Below are 18,015 nucleotides of genomic sequence, written 5' to 3'. Positions count from 1 at the left end.
AATCAACCAGTTAATACAAGCTTGTGAATATTGGACATTAGGATGATGGCATTGAGGTAATTCGGGGGTATTATCAAAAGGTGCGCTACTTTTCTAACGTGGCTTACCAGGTATGTCTGTGGACGTACCATTCTAACTAGGTGGCGACGCTGCACTTAAACCACTAAATCCAAAACGTGTTTGTAAATCTATTGATTTTCGTCTGATATTTTTGTTCTAGCTACAAGCATCTCTTTTCCTAACACGTTTTCAAGGCTACAGGTAACTTTATTGAGGCTTGCAGTGACAGTGAATGCTGCGTTCCTCCTTGTGCTACGTACGTTTAGTAACAACACCTAAACGGTTCCTAAAACATAAACGCCCTGGAGATAAGATGATTCCACCACCACACTCCATATCATTAACCGTTGTTGGCAATGGACGTGCTGGTTCCTCGAAATCGATGCTCATTGACACAGGGGTATGTCGTTATTTGGTCAACTGTGGTGAGTCAACGCAAAGAGTCTTGGCAGAATATCGGTAATGATGCTCTTAGTTTACTTAATATTAGAATGAAAACTTCGCGCATACAACATGTCTTTCTTACGCGTATGTCTTGGGATTGCACTTCTGGATTACTAGGTTAGTACAAATGCTAGTTGTACATATTTTGAGGTGTGGCATTGACTGCAAAGGCCGCAGGAGTTAAGAAGTTAACTATACATGGACCCACAGAACTAGTGAGTTATCCACCATACAAAATATATTGTATTAGCAAAATATGCACTTTCAATGTTATTACGAAATATCTATCAGGTCGCAGGTATTGAAAATTTAAGTGCGAATAAAAGTAATATTAGGATATCTTTTACAAACAGCGGTCGTTTTCGTCGCTCAGATATCATTCTGTACAATGTTAAATATTTTAAGCTAATTCTCTTCACTGTTAGTTGATTCAGATATGATAATCAGCAAAGCTCTATTTCATAACTAGGGAACATAACTAATTGTTAGTGATGGTAAATGTTCTTGCTCTATTATTTCACGAAGGGGTTAACTGTTTTTGCTACTAACGTTCGACATTGTCTAATATCCATATTCACCGAAGCAGTTACATTCATTTGCAACTATTCCTTATAATGCTTTCTAAAATTTTCCTGTTCTTGTCCTCACCTTAATTTTGTATACAAATGGTGTATCCACTTTAAATTGTGTTTTTAAAGATATCTGTTTAGAAACTAATTAGATGTTTAAATTTGGAAAATCACCTCTTATTAGAAAAGTCGTTAGGCTAACTAACCTAAATGAATCTTCACTTTGCATAGACGCTTAGATATGTCTGCTAAAGAAGCTAATATTAATCCTGCCTGCAAATGGTTCTATCCTATGTCTAAAAGTTGTTTTAGAAGCAAAGCCATTTAATCCTCTTACCGTTATACAGTAGCATGAAAAATAATCGATCACAGAATATGGGGAAACGTTAAAAACTCATTCTTGTTTCTATTAAGTAAAAGGGACTAGATTATTGTAATTGTGTAAAGGAAGATTATTCTCGTCATTATTATTATTCTGGATAAAACGTTTTGCTCAAATCAAAGGCAATCTCAAAAGTATTTTGGAGGTTGTCCTTGTAAACTTGAAGAAGCTATCTGACAGTGTTAATGCAATCCATCGGTTATAATTACTAGTAAGGTGGTCATATATATGTTATGTTCTATTACATTGGTTTGTTAATATTCCTAGACGTTCGTATTATGCAATAGAGACTAAGTATTTTAAATATTTTACACTCATCTATCGGACCATTAGTGCAAAGACCAACTCACTTCCGTTTTCAAATGTCTGGGCATTGTCTGAAACAGTTATAACCCAAAGCCTGGCACAGAAGTCTGTTCTTAGTAATTGAAAGGGATTCCTTCTCTCTCATTGTTTCTATCGTGATTCAATACTAAGTTTTCTATTTACTTCGTAAAGAGGGATAGTTTATCTGCTTACTCAAGCCAAACACTACAATCAGCTCTAGACCTTTGTGTTCGATAGATCACCTTCAGTATTATGAATAATAGTTATGCAAACACCTAACATTTGATCCTAAAATCCTAGGTCTTGAAATATATCTAAATTCGTACGTCTGTTATAGTCCTGTGTCAAAAATATATTTGTGTTTGATTTCTTGTCTACCAAGTTTTGATCTTTATTGCATATTTAATGATTAGTAATTTCTTTTTATAATGATGCTTAAGCAGTCCTTACAAATTTACAAATCTAAATCGTTATGAGGTCATTTTAGATGATAACTTACAAGTTTCCAGGTCCATTAGGATCCCTTTACTTCATGCACATTATTTGCATTTAAACTTTTTTTATGCCCTTAGGAACATCTGATGCAATTGACTCGTCCGTTTACTGATTGTAAAACAACCGATATCGGTAAGTTTTTTCATGCTCTTTAATCAAATAGCCCTCTTTTATGATCATAAGCTCACTCTTCCATTAATCATCTAGCTGCATCTTAGCTAGTTCTTTGCTTACTTTTTTAAATCGACTCAATTTGGTGTTTTCTCTTCGTTTCAGTCATGAGTGAGATTCATGAGAAGTATTACACTGATGATGCATTTCGCGTACAATCTTTCCAAATATTCAAGCCAACAAACGTAAATGAAGAACCAGGCAAGTTTTTACTTATTGAATATTTTCCTAACGTTTAGTTGTTACATTAAAACTTGGTAAACAATATCCCCAACTCAACCTATTGCCTGAAAAATATATTCTTTTAGGTCCTATCATGTCATACAATAACAATGTTTTCGAGGACATTATCGTTTGCAATGACACAGGTGCATTCGTTCTCTTTCTTCCCATAATTTCTGAAATTCTAAGTTTCTCATAACTTTTTCTGTCTTTACTTCACTAATTTAAATTTTCTGGAATCGCATCTCTGATGCCTAATCTTTCCAATTACTACTGATACTGTTATTACCTCTACTATCCATGGATTTGGCCCGACGGGTTGTCTCCAAGGGTTAAAGTTAAAATATTCAAAAACATGATTTGTGATAGAAGACGGTATTTGTGGGATTTTTTTATTATGGAGGGGGTTTTCTGTGGTTTGGTTGGATGAAATTTCCACCATTAGAATTGATGAACAGAATGCCAATCGATAGATGAACGTAATGATATAGTGTGACCGAGTGATGGCTTCTCATGACACCGTATAGTTGGCTTAGGCCCTCGAATGGTTAGAACTCAAAGACAAGACCACTAGTCAGACGCATAGTTTTATATAATAAAACAACACTTATCTACAAAATATGAACACAAAATAAACATGGTAAAATGCCATAGGCTATTGGAAGAAACTAGCTGGTAGGTCACTCATTCTCTGATAACTTAAAATATAACTACCAAGCCTAATCTTTGGGCATCGTACGTTTCTTAGTATATTTTCCTTGTTTATCTCAATCATCGTTATTCTTCTTGTCAAAAGCATTTCTGTATCTAAAATCGTAAGGCAGATTCGAGTACTATGCTGTTGCGTACATTGTGACTAATGTTTTTGATATTTTATTTTGTAGTCTACAAACGACGAAAAGAAAATCTGGGTAATGTATCAGAATCTAGTGTTTTTATATACTACTTCCAGGTTAGTCAATTTAATAGATAGATATCCACACTTTTGTTTCATCCATGATTTATAGTTCACCATCGTTTTAGTAAAGGTTATGTTAAAACCCATAAAGATCTAGTGTTTTAATTCGCTCTTGTTACATAAACAGCTTAAAAACGTGCTTGATATTTTGGCTCGGTAAAGTTTACAGCTTTTAAATACTCTGAGATTGGAAAGACATGTTCAGTCTTTTGTTATCCAACTCATTCAGTTACAACGTAAGACTTATGTACCCTTATTGCTTAGTACTCCTCAAATACCACTTCACTCAACTAGTGCCCAAAACATGAAAACGGCTTGGACAGATATGTAATTATATTCCACATAAATCAAGTTGGACGGGAGTCACTGTAAGAAGAACAGTATATCTATAACTATACACGAGGTTCTAGAATCTTCACTTGTCCGCCAGCGCTGATTGGCTAGAAATGGGCCAAACGAAAACTTTTCTCCGTTTAACTTATCAAAGACTGGATGTTGTTGCATGTTAATACAACCGAATATAATACTTTGTCTGCTAAAAATCCTGTAATAATCCAGATGATGAAATATCAAAACTACAGTTAAATCTGTCTATCAAACCTTCTCTGCATTTTTTGACTCACATCTGCAAAATCTTAATTCAAGTATCATTTATAAGCGGAAATTTGGTTGATATCCTTCCATAGTAAAAAAGAACTACCTTCACATTAATCTAATCTTTGAAAGATCAAATTAAGTGGAATTCTACTATTATCACTCTCAACTATTTCAACGTCATATTACATAACAAATTCCCACTCATATTCAATTACAGTAATTATATTTTAATTCCTTTTCTGTTTTATCTCTGTTCATTAGCCATTTCGTACACGTCGTAAGTTGATCATGTCAAAGTTCAATGAAGCATGTATACCAGCGTAAGTCAGTAGTAGCCTTTTAAATCTAATTCTACCACGTCTTCCTAATCCCAATTTTTCTATGAGACAGATTTTTCAAATATCGAATGAGTTGGTACAAACTTATTGTTTACTACACATTAATAATAACCCGTACGTCGGTACCCTAATAGTTTTAGTGCTCTACTCTCAACCATTAAGTTGCAGGTTCGAGTTTCGCTCCACCTACTTTTATCTGAACAGGTAGGTAGTATCACTATCCTTCGCGCTTGTGTCCAAACATGAGTACACCAATCTTTAGTAGACAAATGACGTACATCATTATTAGGTCACGCAGTTTGTGATCCCACTCTAACTACTGAGGTTCGAACAGCCGGTTTGCATCACTGGGCTTCACACAAAGTGTGACTTAAAAATAAGCACACTAATTCGTAATTGATATAAAATTTACATTGTTAATCATAAACAACCCTTCAGTTCATACGGTTTGTAAGATGCCAAATTATAATAAATACATTGGGAAATGACTGCTAATCTGAAATTTTAAAATTTACATTTGAAGCTTTTTTAAACCTGTCACCTTAATCTCCGAGTTTGAGATAGTTTATTCTGAGGAGACGGAGATAAATATTTATGCATCTCAAAGTAATTTTACTGTAAATCCTTGTGAAAAATAAGTGTCATGATAAGTGATGACTTTCATCAGTAACCGTCATACTTTTCCCATGGGTTGGTGATAACGTAAAACTTTTTTCTAAAGTTATTTTAAAAGTAAATTTTACTATCTATATAAAATGCGAAGAAATCGCAGCTGTCTTTAAATTCAAGATATTGCTTCGAAAAGTTGAATTATCTAATTTATGGAACCTGATCTAAAGAGTTGTGATGTCCCAGTAGATACGAACCAAACAAATTTATCCTTTGTTTTGTAGTGCCATCTCAAAAAGCAGATCGTTTTTTTTACTTAATCCAGGTAGTATCGATCAGTGGTCGCCATTTTTGCGCTAGGATTTCATAAGTAAATCTGTCGAAATCATCATACTTTTCAATAACCTGACATCTTTTTCAGTGAACCGCTTACTTTAATCTTTTTTATATATCGTGCTGCACAGTAGCATTAAATGAGAATTGGCAAATATAGAAAATAATTCTTGGTGTTTAGGTCAAATTAATTTAATTTCTATGATATTACTTATCACAACTGACATTTTTTCTATCATCCTTACCCACAATAAAATTTCTTAAAATACAATTAGCATTTACAAGCTGGTCACATAATCCTTTTTGTTGCGGTACGAATGTGGTACCGCTTTATTAGTTGATCATTACTTGATAAACGTTATTCATTTTTAAAGTAAACCGAAATCCTAATAATATTAAGGAGAATAGCAGATATTTTGAGTATTTATCTAAATCAAAATTCTTATATTTAAAGTAATCTCTAGTACATAAATGACAAGTCATCTAAATTTTATAGTTTGGAAAATAATAGCAACAAAGTAGACATTCGGAACTAACTGATTCATTATCATTATGAAAACCTAAAATTGAACACTGCAAGGATAAGGATCTGTGTTTACCATCAAATTGCTCACTTTTGTTGCTTTATGTGCAATGTTTTATTAGTTTATATTTCTTTGATGTGTACGCGTCTGATTGGCTTACGTATACTTAAGTTTTCTTGCAACTACTTTACCTTTCGCTACTCATTTTTTTTGCGAGAGATATTCGGTTTGTTCATATTTTCAATTTCGACTTGTTTCCAACCTTTCATTTTACAGATCTGTTCTAAAATCCGGGGAAATACAAGCTGTTATAAATGGAGAAAATTTAATTTTAAGTGATGGACGTATAGTGAGTAAATTTTTTCAGACTCTTGTGATTTATAATTGAACTTACTCTAAGCATGAATCAGACTCGTAGCTTGTTGGTTTAGCAAATTACCTGATAAGTATTTATCTGTTAACCAGACATATAGATGGTAATAGAGCGGTAGATTAATAGTCATATCACTTCACCAGTAATTCACATAATCGAACACTACTCCATGTACTTTGGTTTTGGTCATTGGTTTGTATTATCACTCCTCATAAATAACGTGGCTCAAAGCCAAATACATAGAACTCTAGTGAGTTCGTTACAAAAATATATAAATCAAAAGTTGCTGTAAAAATCAATGGGTTGCCGACTTCTAATTAAATATCATTTTACACCACTTGTAATATCCAGTAATTAACTCCCCACTTTTTAATCTTTCATTACAGATTTTGTTGAAATACATTACATCCACAAATAGCATTGATATTCTAACAGACTGTAAAGATATCAAGTAACCAAGTATTGATGTGCAGTCATCAGATTTTGTTATCAAATTTAAAGTATTTAGAGCTGTAAATCAACATCAACTGAAGTGGTTGAACTGTTCGATAATTGTTCCCATCATTTATAATATCTAGCGAATTGAGATACATATTGGAAGTATTATTTATCTATTCGTTTAAACACAAAGATCGGTACAAAAAGACACCAAATATATATTCGCCACACTTTGTCATTCAATTTGCATGAGGACGCCCAAACTGAAGCATGTGATTTTCTTAGGGGGACGCTCCCCGATCCTTTAACCTATAGGTCTAACCCACAGGGCGATGCAGTCACATGTTAGCCGGTGACCAACAATTGATCCATACTCCATTTGTTCCCTCAGGATCCTGTAGCCCATGTGACCATTAGTTTGGAATCAAGGCGTTCCTAATCCTCTCCGTGGATCATGAGAACCCACCAACCAAGTTTAAGCGTCGGGCATCCGCTTTTCGTCCTCTCCATTGTGTAAACAAACCTCCTGTCACGGAAAGGCAGTGAGTAGGATTTCCCTAGTAGTGGCTATATACGTGTGTTCATGTGAGAACATTTCGAGAGGGAAAGCTGACTCTTCCACCCTCGACCGTACCAGGGAATTTGGGGGCAAACCAAGTATTAGTTATAAATAAAAATAATATATTTGTAATATCCCAATGAGTAGAAAATTGGATTTTTCTGACGTTTCGTGGCTTAGTGTAAGTCACTTCTTCAGAGAATATTTATTTATTCTCTGAAGAAGTGACTTACACTAAGCCACGAAACGTCAGAAAAATCCAATTTTCTACTCATTGGGATATTACAAATATATTATTTTTATTTATAACAATCAACCCAATGCTCAATTTATTCGAAATTATCAAATCAAACCTTGGTAATGACACCTACAAGTATTAGTTGTTAAAGTCATATACTAATTATTTCAAATGTCTATGAGTAGTAGTCAGTGCTTGCGATGATAAAAATTGTCTATTCACACAGACATTTGGGTTTTTTCATAGTAGAAATCTTTTATTGTTTTAAGTGACTAAATAAATGGCTATTATAAAAAAGTCAAGATAAATGTATTCATCAATCGAATTCTTACTATTTATTTCTAATACTATACATTTTAGTCTTTCTTATTTCATATCTAGATATCTCCGGATGAAGTAACTGTGCCATCACCACCATCAAAAAATATGCTTTTCGTCGACTGTCCGAATTCTGATTACATTCCTGCATTCATATCCAATGAACACTTTTTCAATTCTATTCAAGCCGAGGAGCCTAGTGGAAATCTAACCTCTGGTGTATCCTTAGTTGTTCATTTTACACCACCAGGCATGTTCTATTCAAACCAGTATCAGAAATTTGTACAGAAGTAAGTTAAAACTCTCCCTCACTAGTTATGATAACAAATTCTATGAAAATTGTAGTCGCATTGTAAAGTAAACCTTTCATGGGAAACGTAAGTGAAAATTTGCACAATTACAATGTAAACCTATAACTTGTAACTCTTAATCACATCTGTTATAACGAATCAAACGTTGTGAACCACAGGCGTTGCGTAACGGTTGGAAATTCCACCAGCTGTTTCAAAATTTAGTTAAATTATTCTGTGCTTAAATAAAAAAATCCTAACTAAATTATCTCTCATAACTAGAAAAAGCAAGCGCAAAATGGTATTTGTTGCAGGCAAAGCTGGAATTCAAACTACCATTTAATAGTTAACAGTGTTTCAGTGGATGTCATTTGCCTAAAGATTGTTGATAACATTTTGTAGTTGTTGTTTTACCACTCACTGTGTGGCTGACTACTTCTCAACTTAGTTAAACGATGTAGGCGATTAATATCATACGTCGATATAATTCTATATGCTTTAAGGACTCCTACTTTTTATCCTGGTTATTACCGTCTACTTTCTCCTTTTCATACGTTAGCTTAAGGCTGTTGCTGATTCTTCTCATCATTACTTAGTTGTCGGGACATGATAATTAGGAGAAAAGGTATGGTGGTTCATAAATCCTGCAAAAGATCTAACCGAAACTTAACTAGCTCTCTTTTACTGTCCATGTGTTACTGCTATGGTATTTAGTTTGGGCGTATATTTATTTAATCTAACTATGAGTAGTGCCTAAACGCTTTTGTTTGTTCCGAAAAAAAGTGGCCATTAATCTAAAGGATTTCCATTCTTTTTAATACATTTAGGTTGGAAGGGTGTGCATTGCAAAAATCTGATAAAAAGGATCCAACTACAACACTGAAACATTTGGTTCTTGATGGCACTGGTTTTGTAACTGATCGTGTTGGTATGTATTCTCAAACATTCATCCTAAATCGGTTTTTCGACTCAAAGGTCTACCCACTGCTTTTCGATATGGCAGATTCTGATACTGTTTCTGTAAGTAAACCATACAATTTATTCGTAAATTTATGTTTCTTATTTTTGTGTATGCAAAACTACATAACTTTGTTCACTTGATCATTCACTTTTCGCTTTACTACATTCGCTTGTGTTCATATATTTACCGGATCAATTTTTCTCCTGACTTAGAGTAACTCAAACCTGATTGTAGGTTACGTGGAGTAACTAAATATATTGTAGTCCATGGACCTTGTATGCCTGAGGATTATGCAAGGTATAGTAGTGCAGTCACTAGAAAATCTCGAGACTTCAGGCTTTATTCTGACGATTTTGTGTGTGTCTATGTTATGACCTTGGATCGCTTTTACCCCGTGATACTTGTTATGACTTGACCTTGGTCTGTGTAGTCTAAATTATGACCTTGACGCGTTAGGCTGAGTGGCTTAACCTTGAGTCTAATACGCGTGAGTTCGATTGGGGTAGAGAGAACTATTCTAAATCCTGATTGGTTGGCAAGCACGCGAGTGAAAGAAGACAAGACAGTTGGAACACTAAACTCTGGATTCTCTGAATTCGGATTACTACAAAAATGTACATGAATAAATAAGTGCATATCTTGACCACGACGTAGGATAATTTGGAAAAATACAGTTATGCCCGAACAGGGAATTAGGGTAGAAATTATAGTGCAAAATATAATGTTTAAATTACAATATTTTTGGAACAAAAAAGGGTATGCTAGTGAATGATACATAGAACGAAAGCTCGTGTTATGTAGAATAAGATAGGGACAAAAATAAATATAAGTGTTTTACAGGTTTTGAATGAAATGCAATAACGTCCCAAGAAAATAGCTTTCGTAATTGTCTGGGCTTCTTAATTCCCCGTTCATAACACCTTCCCCCTTTAAAAAAAAATAAAAAAAAATGGTTAGTTACTATATACAGGTAAGTGCTGAGATATCATCATTGATATCTTCCTTCGGAAACGTATGTTCTCCTCTTTGGGTCTACCTGTAGAATATCTGGTCTTCTGCGTTTCCGTGATGCTTTCCTAATAGGACTTTGTTCAGGTTGCGTGGTCTTCTGAGTCGCTGAGCATTTTATGTCAAAACTGTCCAGAATGATTCTCCACATTGAGTCTAATTTCTCGGTTTTCTGTGAAGTGCCAGCATTTTCCAGTATGTGGTTGACATGGCGTGTCCACTTCTGTCCTTCAACTTCCACCACATACATTACGTTCCCTTGTCTCTTAAGTATGCGTCCACTGGTCCATTGTGGAGGTGAATATCGGAAATCGCGGACGTATACTTTCTGATTTTTCTGGAAAATTCTGCGTTTCGCCCCATGATGGCGATCAAATTGGTTTTCCATCTTTCTGTTTCTTTTTCCGATGTCTCTTTGCTGTGGTTTCATGGCATCGAGGGCAGTTCTTACTTTTCTACCAAACATAATTTCTGCTGGGGACATTTGATTTGGTGTTGATGGGTTTGGAGTTGTTCTATAGACCAAGAGAAAGTCATCAAGAATCTCCTCTATCTTTCCCTCCCCTTTTGCCTTCATTAGCGCTCTTTTGAAGGTATCTACAAACCTTTCGGCCTGACCATTCGATTGTGGATGGTACGGAGGTGAACGGACATGTTTGACTCCAAACCTCTTGCAGAAATCTGAGAAGATGGAAGAAATAAACTGAGTGCCGTTATCTGTCACGAGAACATCTGGAACTCCAAAACGGGAGAATAACTGCCGTAGCTTCATGATAGCCTGTTGTGAAGTGATTTGATTTATAGGAAAAATCTCCGGCCATTTTGAATAAGCATCAACACAAACGAGGAAGTACGTACCCTGGAATGGGCCAGCAAAATCAACATGTATACGCGACCAAGGTTCTTCTGGAGATGGCCAGGAATGTAGTTCAGCTTTTCGTGGACACTTAGAAACCTCAGCACATTTTCTGCACGCACGCACGAAATCTTCGATGTGTTCATCGATATTAGGCCAATATACATAACTTCGAGCAATAGCTTTCATTCTTCCAGTACCTGGATGGGCTGTATGCAGTTGTTTCAGGACGAGTGAGCGTAAGTTATACGGAACCACTACGCGATCAGCAACCATTATACAGTCATTGACGATGGATAAAGATTGGCGTCGTTGATAATACTGTTTCAGTTCATGAGATGTTATACGTGGGGGCCAACCACGCTGGATAAATGTAGATAATCGTCTTAAGATAGGATCGCGGCGAGTGTGTTCAGCGATTCGAGCAGCTGTCACTGGAAGAATTTGTCGAAGATGGTTTATGTAAGATACGGACGACAATTGAGAGGAAGCAGAAGACTTTGATGTAGACATAAAATTAGAAAGAAGTACATGAGATTCCGAAGTTTCACTAGCGCATACTTTGTCTGAAGTATTCGATTTGGAAATTTTATGAGAAGGTACTAAATCGGCGGTATTAGATTTGACATGGTGAGAACACATAACATTTGAATTGTTCGATTCAGAAAGATCATAAGAACATGTTTCATCAGAAGCATTTAATTCGTTAATATCCAGAGAGGATGATTCGTCGGAGGCATTTGATTTAGAAATATCATTAGGGATTTGGATAGAATCATAGGAAACATTTTGAGAACATACCTCATCTAATAATTTGTTCAAAGTATCAACATGTGCAATCCAATCTAATCCCAATAGATCTAAATCGTGTCGATTTGTTAGATAACAAACATCTGTAAATTTACTTCCCATAAGTTGAACATTGCATAGGACCTCTCCTGTCAACTTTACTATGTCTCCTGACGCATTTCGGGCGACATGTTCTGTCGGTCGGATGGATGGGCATCCTAACTTGTGCCATGTGTTCTTTGAAATCAACGTGACATCAGAAGCAGTGTCTAACTGAAGTCGTATAGGTTTTCCATTTACTAATAAATTTACAAATTTCCGCCTATTTTTAAATCCAACTTTAAAGGTTGCAAACGTGGTTTTAATCTGACTATTTGATTGTTGCTTTGAATTTTCACTACGATGTTTAGTCTTGCGTTTATTTAACGAACAATGACCTTCTTTGTGGCCAATGCGATGACATTTGCGGCATTTATGATTCTTAAACGGACAGAATTTTGCAAAATGCCATGCTCCGCAGAACCAGCATGGTGATGGGGGGTTGGCAGGTTTTTTCATGCTTGTACAGTTTTGTTTCGATGATTTTATGGATCGGAGCGCATTAATTGAATCAGAACCGGAAGGTTTACCCTTCTGTTGCACCATCGCAGTGTCATGCTTGAGATTAAGTAACCGCTGACATTCGGTTGTGACCATTTGTAATGTCATATTTGGTTCTTGTTCAATGCGTACCAACATTCTGGTACGGACATCTGCATCTTCTTCATTCTTTAGACCACATATGAAAATCAAGCATTTAAATTGGTCCGCTGTGATTTCGTTTATTTTGAAGCGTTCGCACTGTCGATTTACCTTCCCGGCATACGTGAGATAATCGTCCTCTGGAGATTTCGTTATTTGGAAGCATTTATAGCGAGTATTAAATAATGAGGACTGTTCATCGAAAATATCAGATAAAATCTGGACTGTATCTTTGAATGATACATCTCGTGGATTTTGCGGCAAGATAAAATTCACATATTTATTATATTCCTGTGTTCCCAGTCTTCTTAAGAGTAAGCGGACTTTTGCTGCGTCATCAAGATGCGAGCATTCAACGCGGAAAATATCTTCACAGCGGTGAAACCACGAACTGAAAATGACATTAGCTTCAGGATCATACTGGAATTCAGAAATAGAATTTATGATGCTTTCATGCTTATCTGATTGACAAGCTGAGGACGACTGTAATGAGAACATTCGTGCGAATGCATCCAAAAGCTTCGTCTGATTTGCCTCATTTTGTGCTTGCTGCATTTGAAGAATAGTTTTAAGGTCATCCAATGAAACAGGCATTTTGTACTGGATCAATCAATATAGGAAAGAAAAAAAATTCTCCGTCGCCAGTTGTTATGACCTTGGATCGCTTTTACCCCGTGATACTTGTTATGACTTGACCTTGGTCTGTGTAGTCTAAATTATGACCTTGACGCGTTAGGCTGAGTGGCTTAACCTTGAGTCTAATACGCGTGAGTTCGATTGGGGTAGAGAGAACTATTCTAAATCCTGATTGGTTGGCAAGCACGCGAGTGAAAGAAGACAAGACAGTTGGAACACTAAACTCTGGATTCTCTGAATTCGGATTACTACAAAAATGTACATGAATAAATAAGTGCATATCTTGACCACGACGTAGGATAATTTGGAAAAATACAGTTATGCCCGAACAGGGAATTAGGGTAGAAATTATAGTGCAAAATATAATGTTTAAATTACAATATTTTTGGAACAAAAAAGGGTATGCTAGTGAATGATACATAGAACGAAAGCTCGTGTTATGTAGAATAAGATAGGGACAAAAATAAATATAAGTGTTTTACAGGTTTTGAATGAAATGCAATAACGTCCCAAGAAAATAGCTTTCGTAATTGTCTGGGCTTCTTAATTCCCCGTTCATAACAGTCTATCAATCCGAATTTTTTGTAAACACTATTGCTCACTGTACATTCTTTGCTTGACATGGATTCTATTCATGCTAAGAGTTACAAGTGAACTTCTTCAATCATAGATTTTCTTGCCTTTATGATATTTCTATCTTCAGTTGTACTTTAATGGTAAACAATTTCCGACTAAAAAGGACCAGTATTTTGAGCCCCAGTCCACGTTGTATTATTCAGTGTCTTTGGAGCAAGGCGTTTGTATATAGACGATAAGCGTAGGCTGCAAGTATTTGATTACAGATGTCCTCGGAGCATTACTCACGTATGATGGGACAGCCGAGGGATTAATACTGAGATCAGACGTAGAGCTATTAGGTAAGTATGACAAACCGGTTAATAAGGTTGTGAATCTTGATTAATTGAAGCGGCTGTGATACATGTTACATATATCCAACTACGAATTACCTCGATATGGAATGTTGCATTAAGTAAGAGTAGGTTGGAAAACGTGATTTCAATCTATGAAGTCACTGGCCGTTGGACTGAATCATGTTTTTGGATCCACTCTATCTGATTAAGATGATTTTCGTGGCCGACGTTAAGTGACATAATTCAATATCAGCCTTAACGGCACAGATATTTCTACTTTTGATTTTTCTCTGAATCTTAAGTTTCAGTATTCTTTATTAGCTTCTCATTGTCATTTTGAATCATATTCTCAATTTTCAGTCTTTGTTTCGATTCCTTTACTATTCATCATGTTAATGTCATCTCGTAGTGCTAATGTGCTATGCACATCTACTCCAAACTCCATATTGATTACAACAGATTAAAAGGAATGCACTCAGCAAAGCGTATATTTATATTACTGTTAACTGTTACAACGTTAAAAATGTTATAACATTTGATTACTTCCAACGTTATTAGGTTATCTTGATTCATTTGTTTATATTTCTTCCCACCACACATTGTAAAACTTCTCTTTATTTTATCGTCCAATCAGAAACGGAACGAAACAATATCAAAGAATATTGATCCTTTCTCTTCCGTTGTAACTGCTGAACCTTATTTGCAGTTTTCCTTGAGACCATGGACAGGGTTTAACAAGTAAGATTTACTGCAGTCTTTCAGGTTTTACGGAATTTTTAATATCGTAACCCGATTCGAATTTTTACTAATAATTACTCAAATATCTCTATTTATACAGATTCTGGTTAAGTGTTGAGTTTTCTGAATAACTTGAGTGAAAGTGCTACGTTTGAAGAGATTACGATATCACCTAAACCGGTGAAAGGAACGAAAGTCAGCAACACAACAACAGGATAATCTAAGCTATTTTCCTGCTCCCCAGCCCTACTTACTAGAGAGAAAAGACCGGATTCAACCGAGGGATATGTATATTCTACAAGCAGTCGAAAGAACGAACGAACAAGCCCATAACTCATGAGTTTATATATAATACAAAAATGTCCTTGGAAAACGTCACCAAATAGCGTGCTAAAAGAAGAAACGAACTAATGACATTTAAGGTTCCTCATAGTGGGAAATACAAACTGAGTGTAAAAGTGGGTGCTGTTGGCGCGAAAACGAGAGATTCAGATTTCCAAAATAAAATTACTAAATGAGACGTCTGCCAAGTGATTTCTGAGGATCTAGCATCCCCAACAGAAAGTTCGAGAAATTTTGGTATAAATTTCTCTTACTATAAGTGCAAAATTTAACTTTAGGACTGCTCTGCAGCAACACCTTGTCTGACTATATGGAATGAATTAGTTGAGCACGCTGATGATTATCATTTTAGAAGTCTCACTCCTACATGGTTAGTCTGTAAAAATATCTTTGCATAGATTTAAAAAAAAGTAAATCCGTGAAACGAGGCCTTTGAATGTAGGAGATAAACGCAAGCTGCAAGTATTTGATTACAGATGTCCTCGGAGCATTACTCACGTATGATGGGACAGCCGAGGGATTAATACTGAGATCAGACGTAGAGCTACTAGGTAAGTATGACAAATCGGTTAATAAGGTTGTGAATCTTGATTAATTGAAGCGGCTGTGATACATGTTACATATATCCAACTACGAATTACCTCGATATGGAATGTTGCATTAAGTAAGAGTAGTTTGGAAAAATACTAGACATGCAGATTGAAATATGACACCAGTCCACGGAATCAGTGACTACTAAACTGAGTCATGCCAATAGATGCAAGGGACACATTATCTGAAGTCACTCCCATAATCGTTTTCAGTGGTTGAAAGAAGACCTTAGGTGACTCCAAAAATACTCCCGATTATCTGGTTATGTCGATAAGTGTTAGTTCTTTTTTGTAATGATAAATACGAGTACAATCTTTGAAACTCGTATTTCTATTGCTATTTTCTTGTTGATTGGCATTACTTTTAGCTTTCAAATTTTTCTGTATCAACGTCATTTCCGGTTACTGTGTGTAGACAGTTGTTCCATTTCGATTTGTCTTCGTCAAATGTCAAGTTTTCTTGTTCCCTGCTGCCTACTTTCTCAGTTCCATCGTTAGGGTTTATCATTAGTGTTGTGTATCATTTACTGTGAAATTAAGCTCACTTTAGATTCTGTTCGTATTAGAAATAATATCGATGCTTCGTAATTCGCAATTGCCATGGGTCGAATCAAATCCCCAAAACACAACAACAATAACTCTACTCAAAATCAATTATAGTGGCACGTATAGATTCACTGTTTATTTCCTTATTGATCATTAGTCTCAATATTTTGTCATACTTTTATCCCGTGAAGTCATTCCTGTTTGTTTTTTTTAATTCTCTATGTTTGTTTTTTTCACTATCAACAATAATACTTTAGTTCGGGCTCTATTTATCAATCTCGTTAATTTTTCACTATGCTAATGTGTTGTGGCAATTTGGGTCAATGTTAATTTATTTCATTTGCTACATTGATTATAACTTACTATATTTTAATTGCCTTTATCATTGTACATTTTGTACGATTAAAGCGGTAATTTAGGATTCAATATTTTATTTCCATATGTAACCTGAATAGTATTTTTTTTCCTGATTTCTGTCAAAATTAACATTATACCCTGGCACGAGTTATTTATTGTTCGGAAAAAAAATAATATAGTAGGATTTATATTCAACTTTTGTAAATTTTCGTTTTTTTTTTCATAATTTAGACCTACTTATCCACATTTAAATGGTGATGAATTTGTGTCACAAATTTTTGATCCGGTTTATATGAGTTTACAAGAAGCAGAAGAACAATTTGTTAAAATGAGAGAATCCATTGAATCCAACAAACCACCAGGTGACTTTTCCAATCAGTATAATGTTCTGCAAATGCTTCTTTTTATTGAAACATTTAAAGTTAGACATTAACACCATTGGATGTCGGCTCAGTGGTCTAGTGGTTAAGTGCTCGCGCGCGAAGCCAGCAGGTCCTGGATTCGAGCCCCGCGTGATGCGGAATCGTGGATGCGCACTGCTGAGGAGTCCCATAATAGGACGACACGGCCGTCCAGTGCTTCCAGGTTTTCCATGGTGGTCTAGCTTCAATCGACTCATGATTTCAACCTGTGAAATTTCTAAAACTCTCCACAAAACCCATTCTGACTATAATAAGTTTTGATTATGTATTGTATGTTTAATGAGTGTCGGGTGATTTATGTTCCATCTAATGTTAATTTTACACTGATATCAATTCTAAATCAAGCATTAGAATTGATCGGTTCATGAAGAGAAAAAAACAAGTGTATTAACAAGAGAAGAGAGTATAGTTGACTATAATAAGGTTAAGATGAGTACAAGTTTTAGAGAGTGGTAAAGATTTTAGTCATTTTCTTTTAATTATCTCTGACTAATGAGATCGTAAACAGTTTATTTACCTCAATTTACAGTGGTTTAGATGATCCCAAACGATACTGGGTTCGAGTTCTGAAGTGAACATTAACTCTGTGATGAAGGTACATCCAGCTGATCAGTCTCAAATAGAATGAAATGCGCGTCCTGGATTTTACTGCTAGCCACATTCCATTTATTCTGTATCATGTTTATTTAGCTGTTTGTTGCACGAATTCCAGCATGTTGCAGTTGATAGCTGTACAGAAACAAAACCCTGACATTTTAACAATTTCAGATGATCAATTTAGTACCGTTGATAACATTAAATGAAGTGTTTTTTAGTAGGAGAGATTAAATTTGCATATCATTTGGAATAGACAACCTTTGCCTTTCCTTCTAA

At 35.4% G+C, this 18,015-nt stretch overlaps 2 protein-coding genes across 2 annotated transcripts in view; both read left to right on the top strand.

Moving 5' to 3' along the window:
* Positions 1 to 292: 292 nt before the first annotated feature.
* ELAC2_1 (Zinc phosphodiesterase ELAC protein 2) lies at positions 293 to 523 on the top strand (the record flags this gene model as incomplete). The annotated part of the gene is made up of 1 exon (XM_051218675.1): positions 293 to 523. One exon carries the CDS (start codon positions 293 to 295, stop codon positions 521 to 523), a length of 231 nt encoding a protein of 76 aa, XP_051070562.1.
* A 28-nt stretch (positions 524 to 551) lies between these two features.
* Positions 552 to 18,015, top strand: part of ELAC2_2 (Zinc phosphodiesterase ELAC protein 2) — a gene marked incomplete at both ends in the record, with an annotated part of 29,363 nt that continues 11,899 nt past the window's right edge. The window contains 11 exons of the mRNA XM_051218676.1: positions 552 to 621; positions 655 to 719; positions 2,355 to 2,409; positions 2,554 to 2,649; positions 3,555 to 3,622; positions 4,487 to 4,545; positions 6,306 to 6,378; positions 8,019 to 8,245; positions 9,073 to 9,265; positions 14,782 to 14,885; positions 16,952 to 17,082. Of these exons, the coding sequence (XP_051070561.1) occupies positions 552 to 621; positions 655 to 719; positions 2,355 to 2,409; positions 2,554 to 2,649; positions 3,555 to 3,622; positions 4,487 to 4,545; positions 6,306 to 6,378; positions 8,019 to 8,245; positions 9,073 to 9,265; positions 14,782 to 14,885; positions 16,952 to 17,082 (1,141 nt within the window). The remainder of the gene's footprint in view (positions 622 to 654; positions 720 to 2,354; positions 2,410 to 2,553; positions 2,650 to 3,554; positions 3,623 to 4,486; positions 4,546 to 6,305; positions 6,379 to 8,018; positions 8,246 to 9,072; positions 9,266 to 14,781; positions 14,886 to 16,951; positions 17,083 to 18,015) is intronic.

Source organism: Schistosoma haematobium, chromosome ZW (assembly GCF_000699445.3).
Source record: "Schistosoma haematobium chromosome ZW, whole genome shotgun sequence".
In the NCBI taxonomy this organism is placed as follows: domain Eukaryota; kingdom Metazoa; phylum Platyhelminthes; class Trematoda; order Strigeidida; family Schistosomatidae; genus Schistosoma; species Schistosoma haematobium.
The sequence above is the reverse complement of the archived record's forward strand: the minus strand, read 5'-3'. Positions and strand labels throughout refer to the sequence as shown.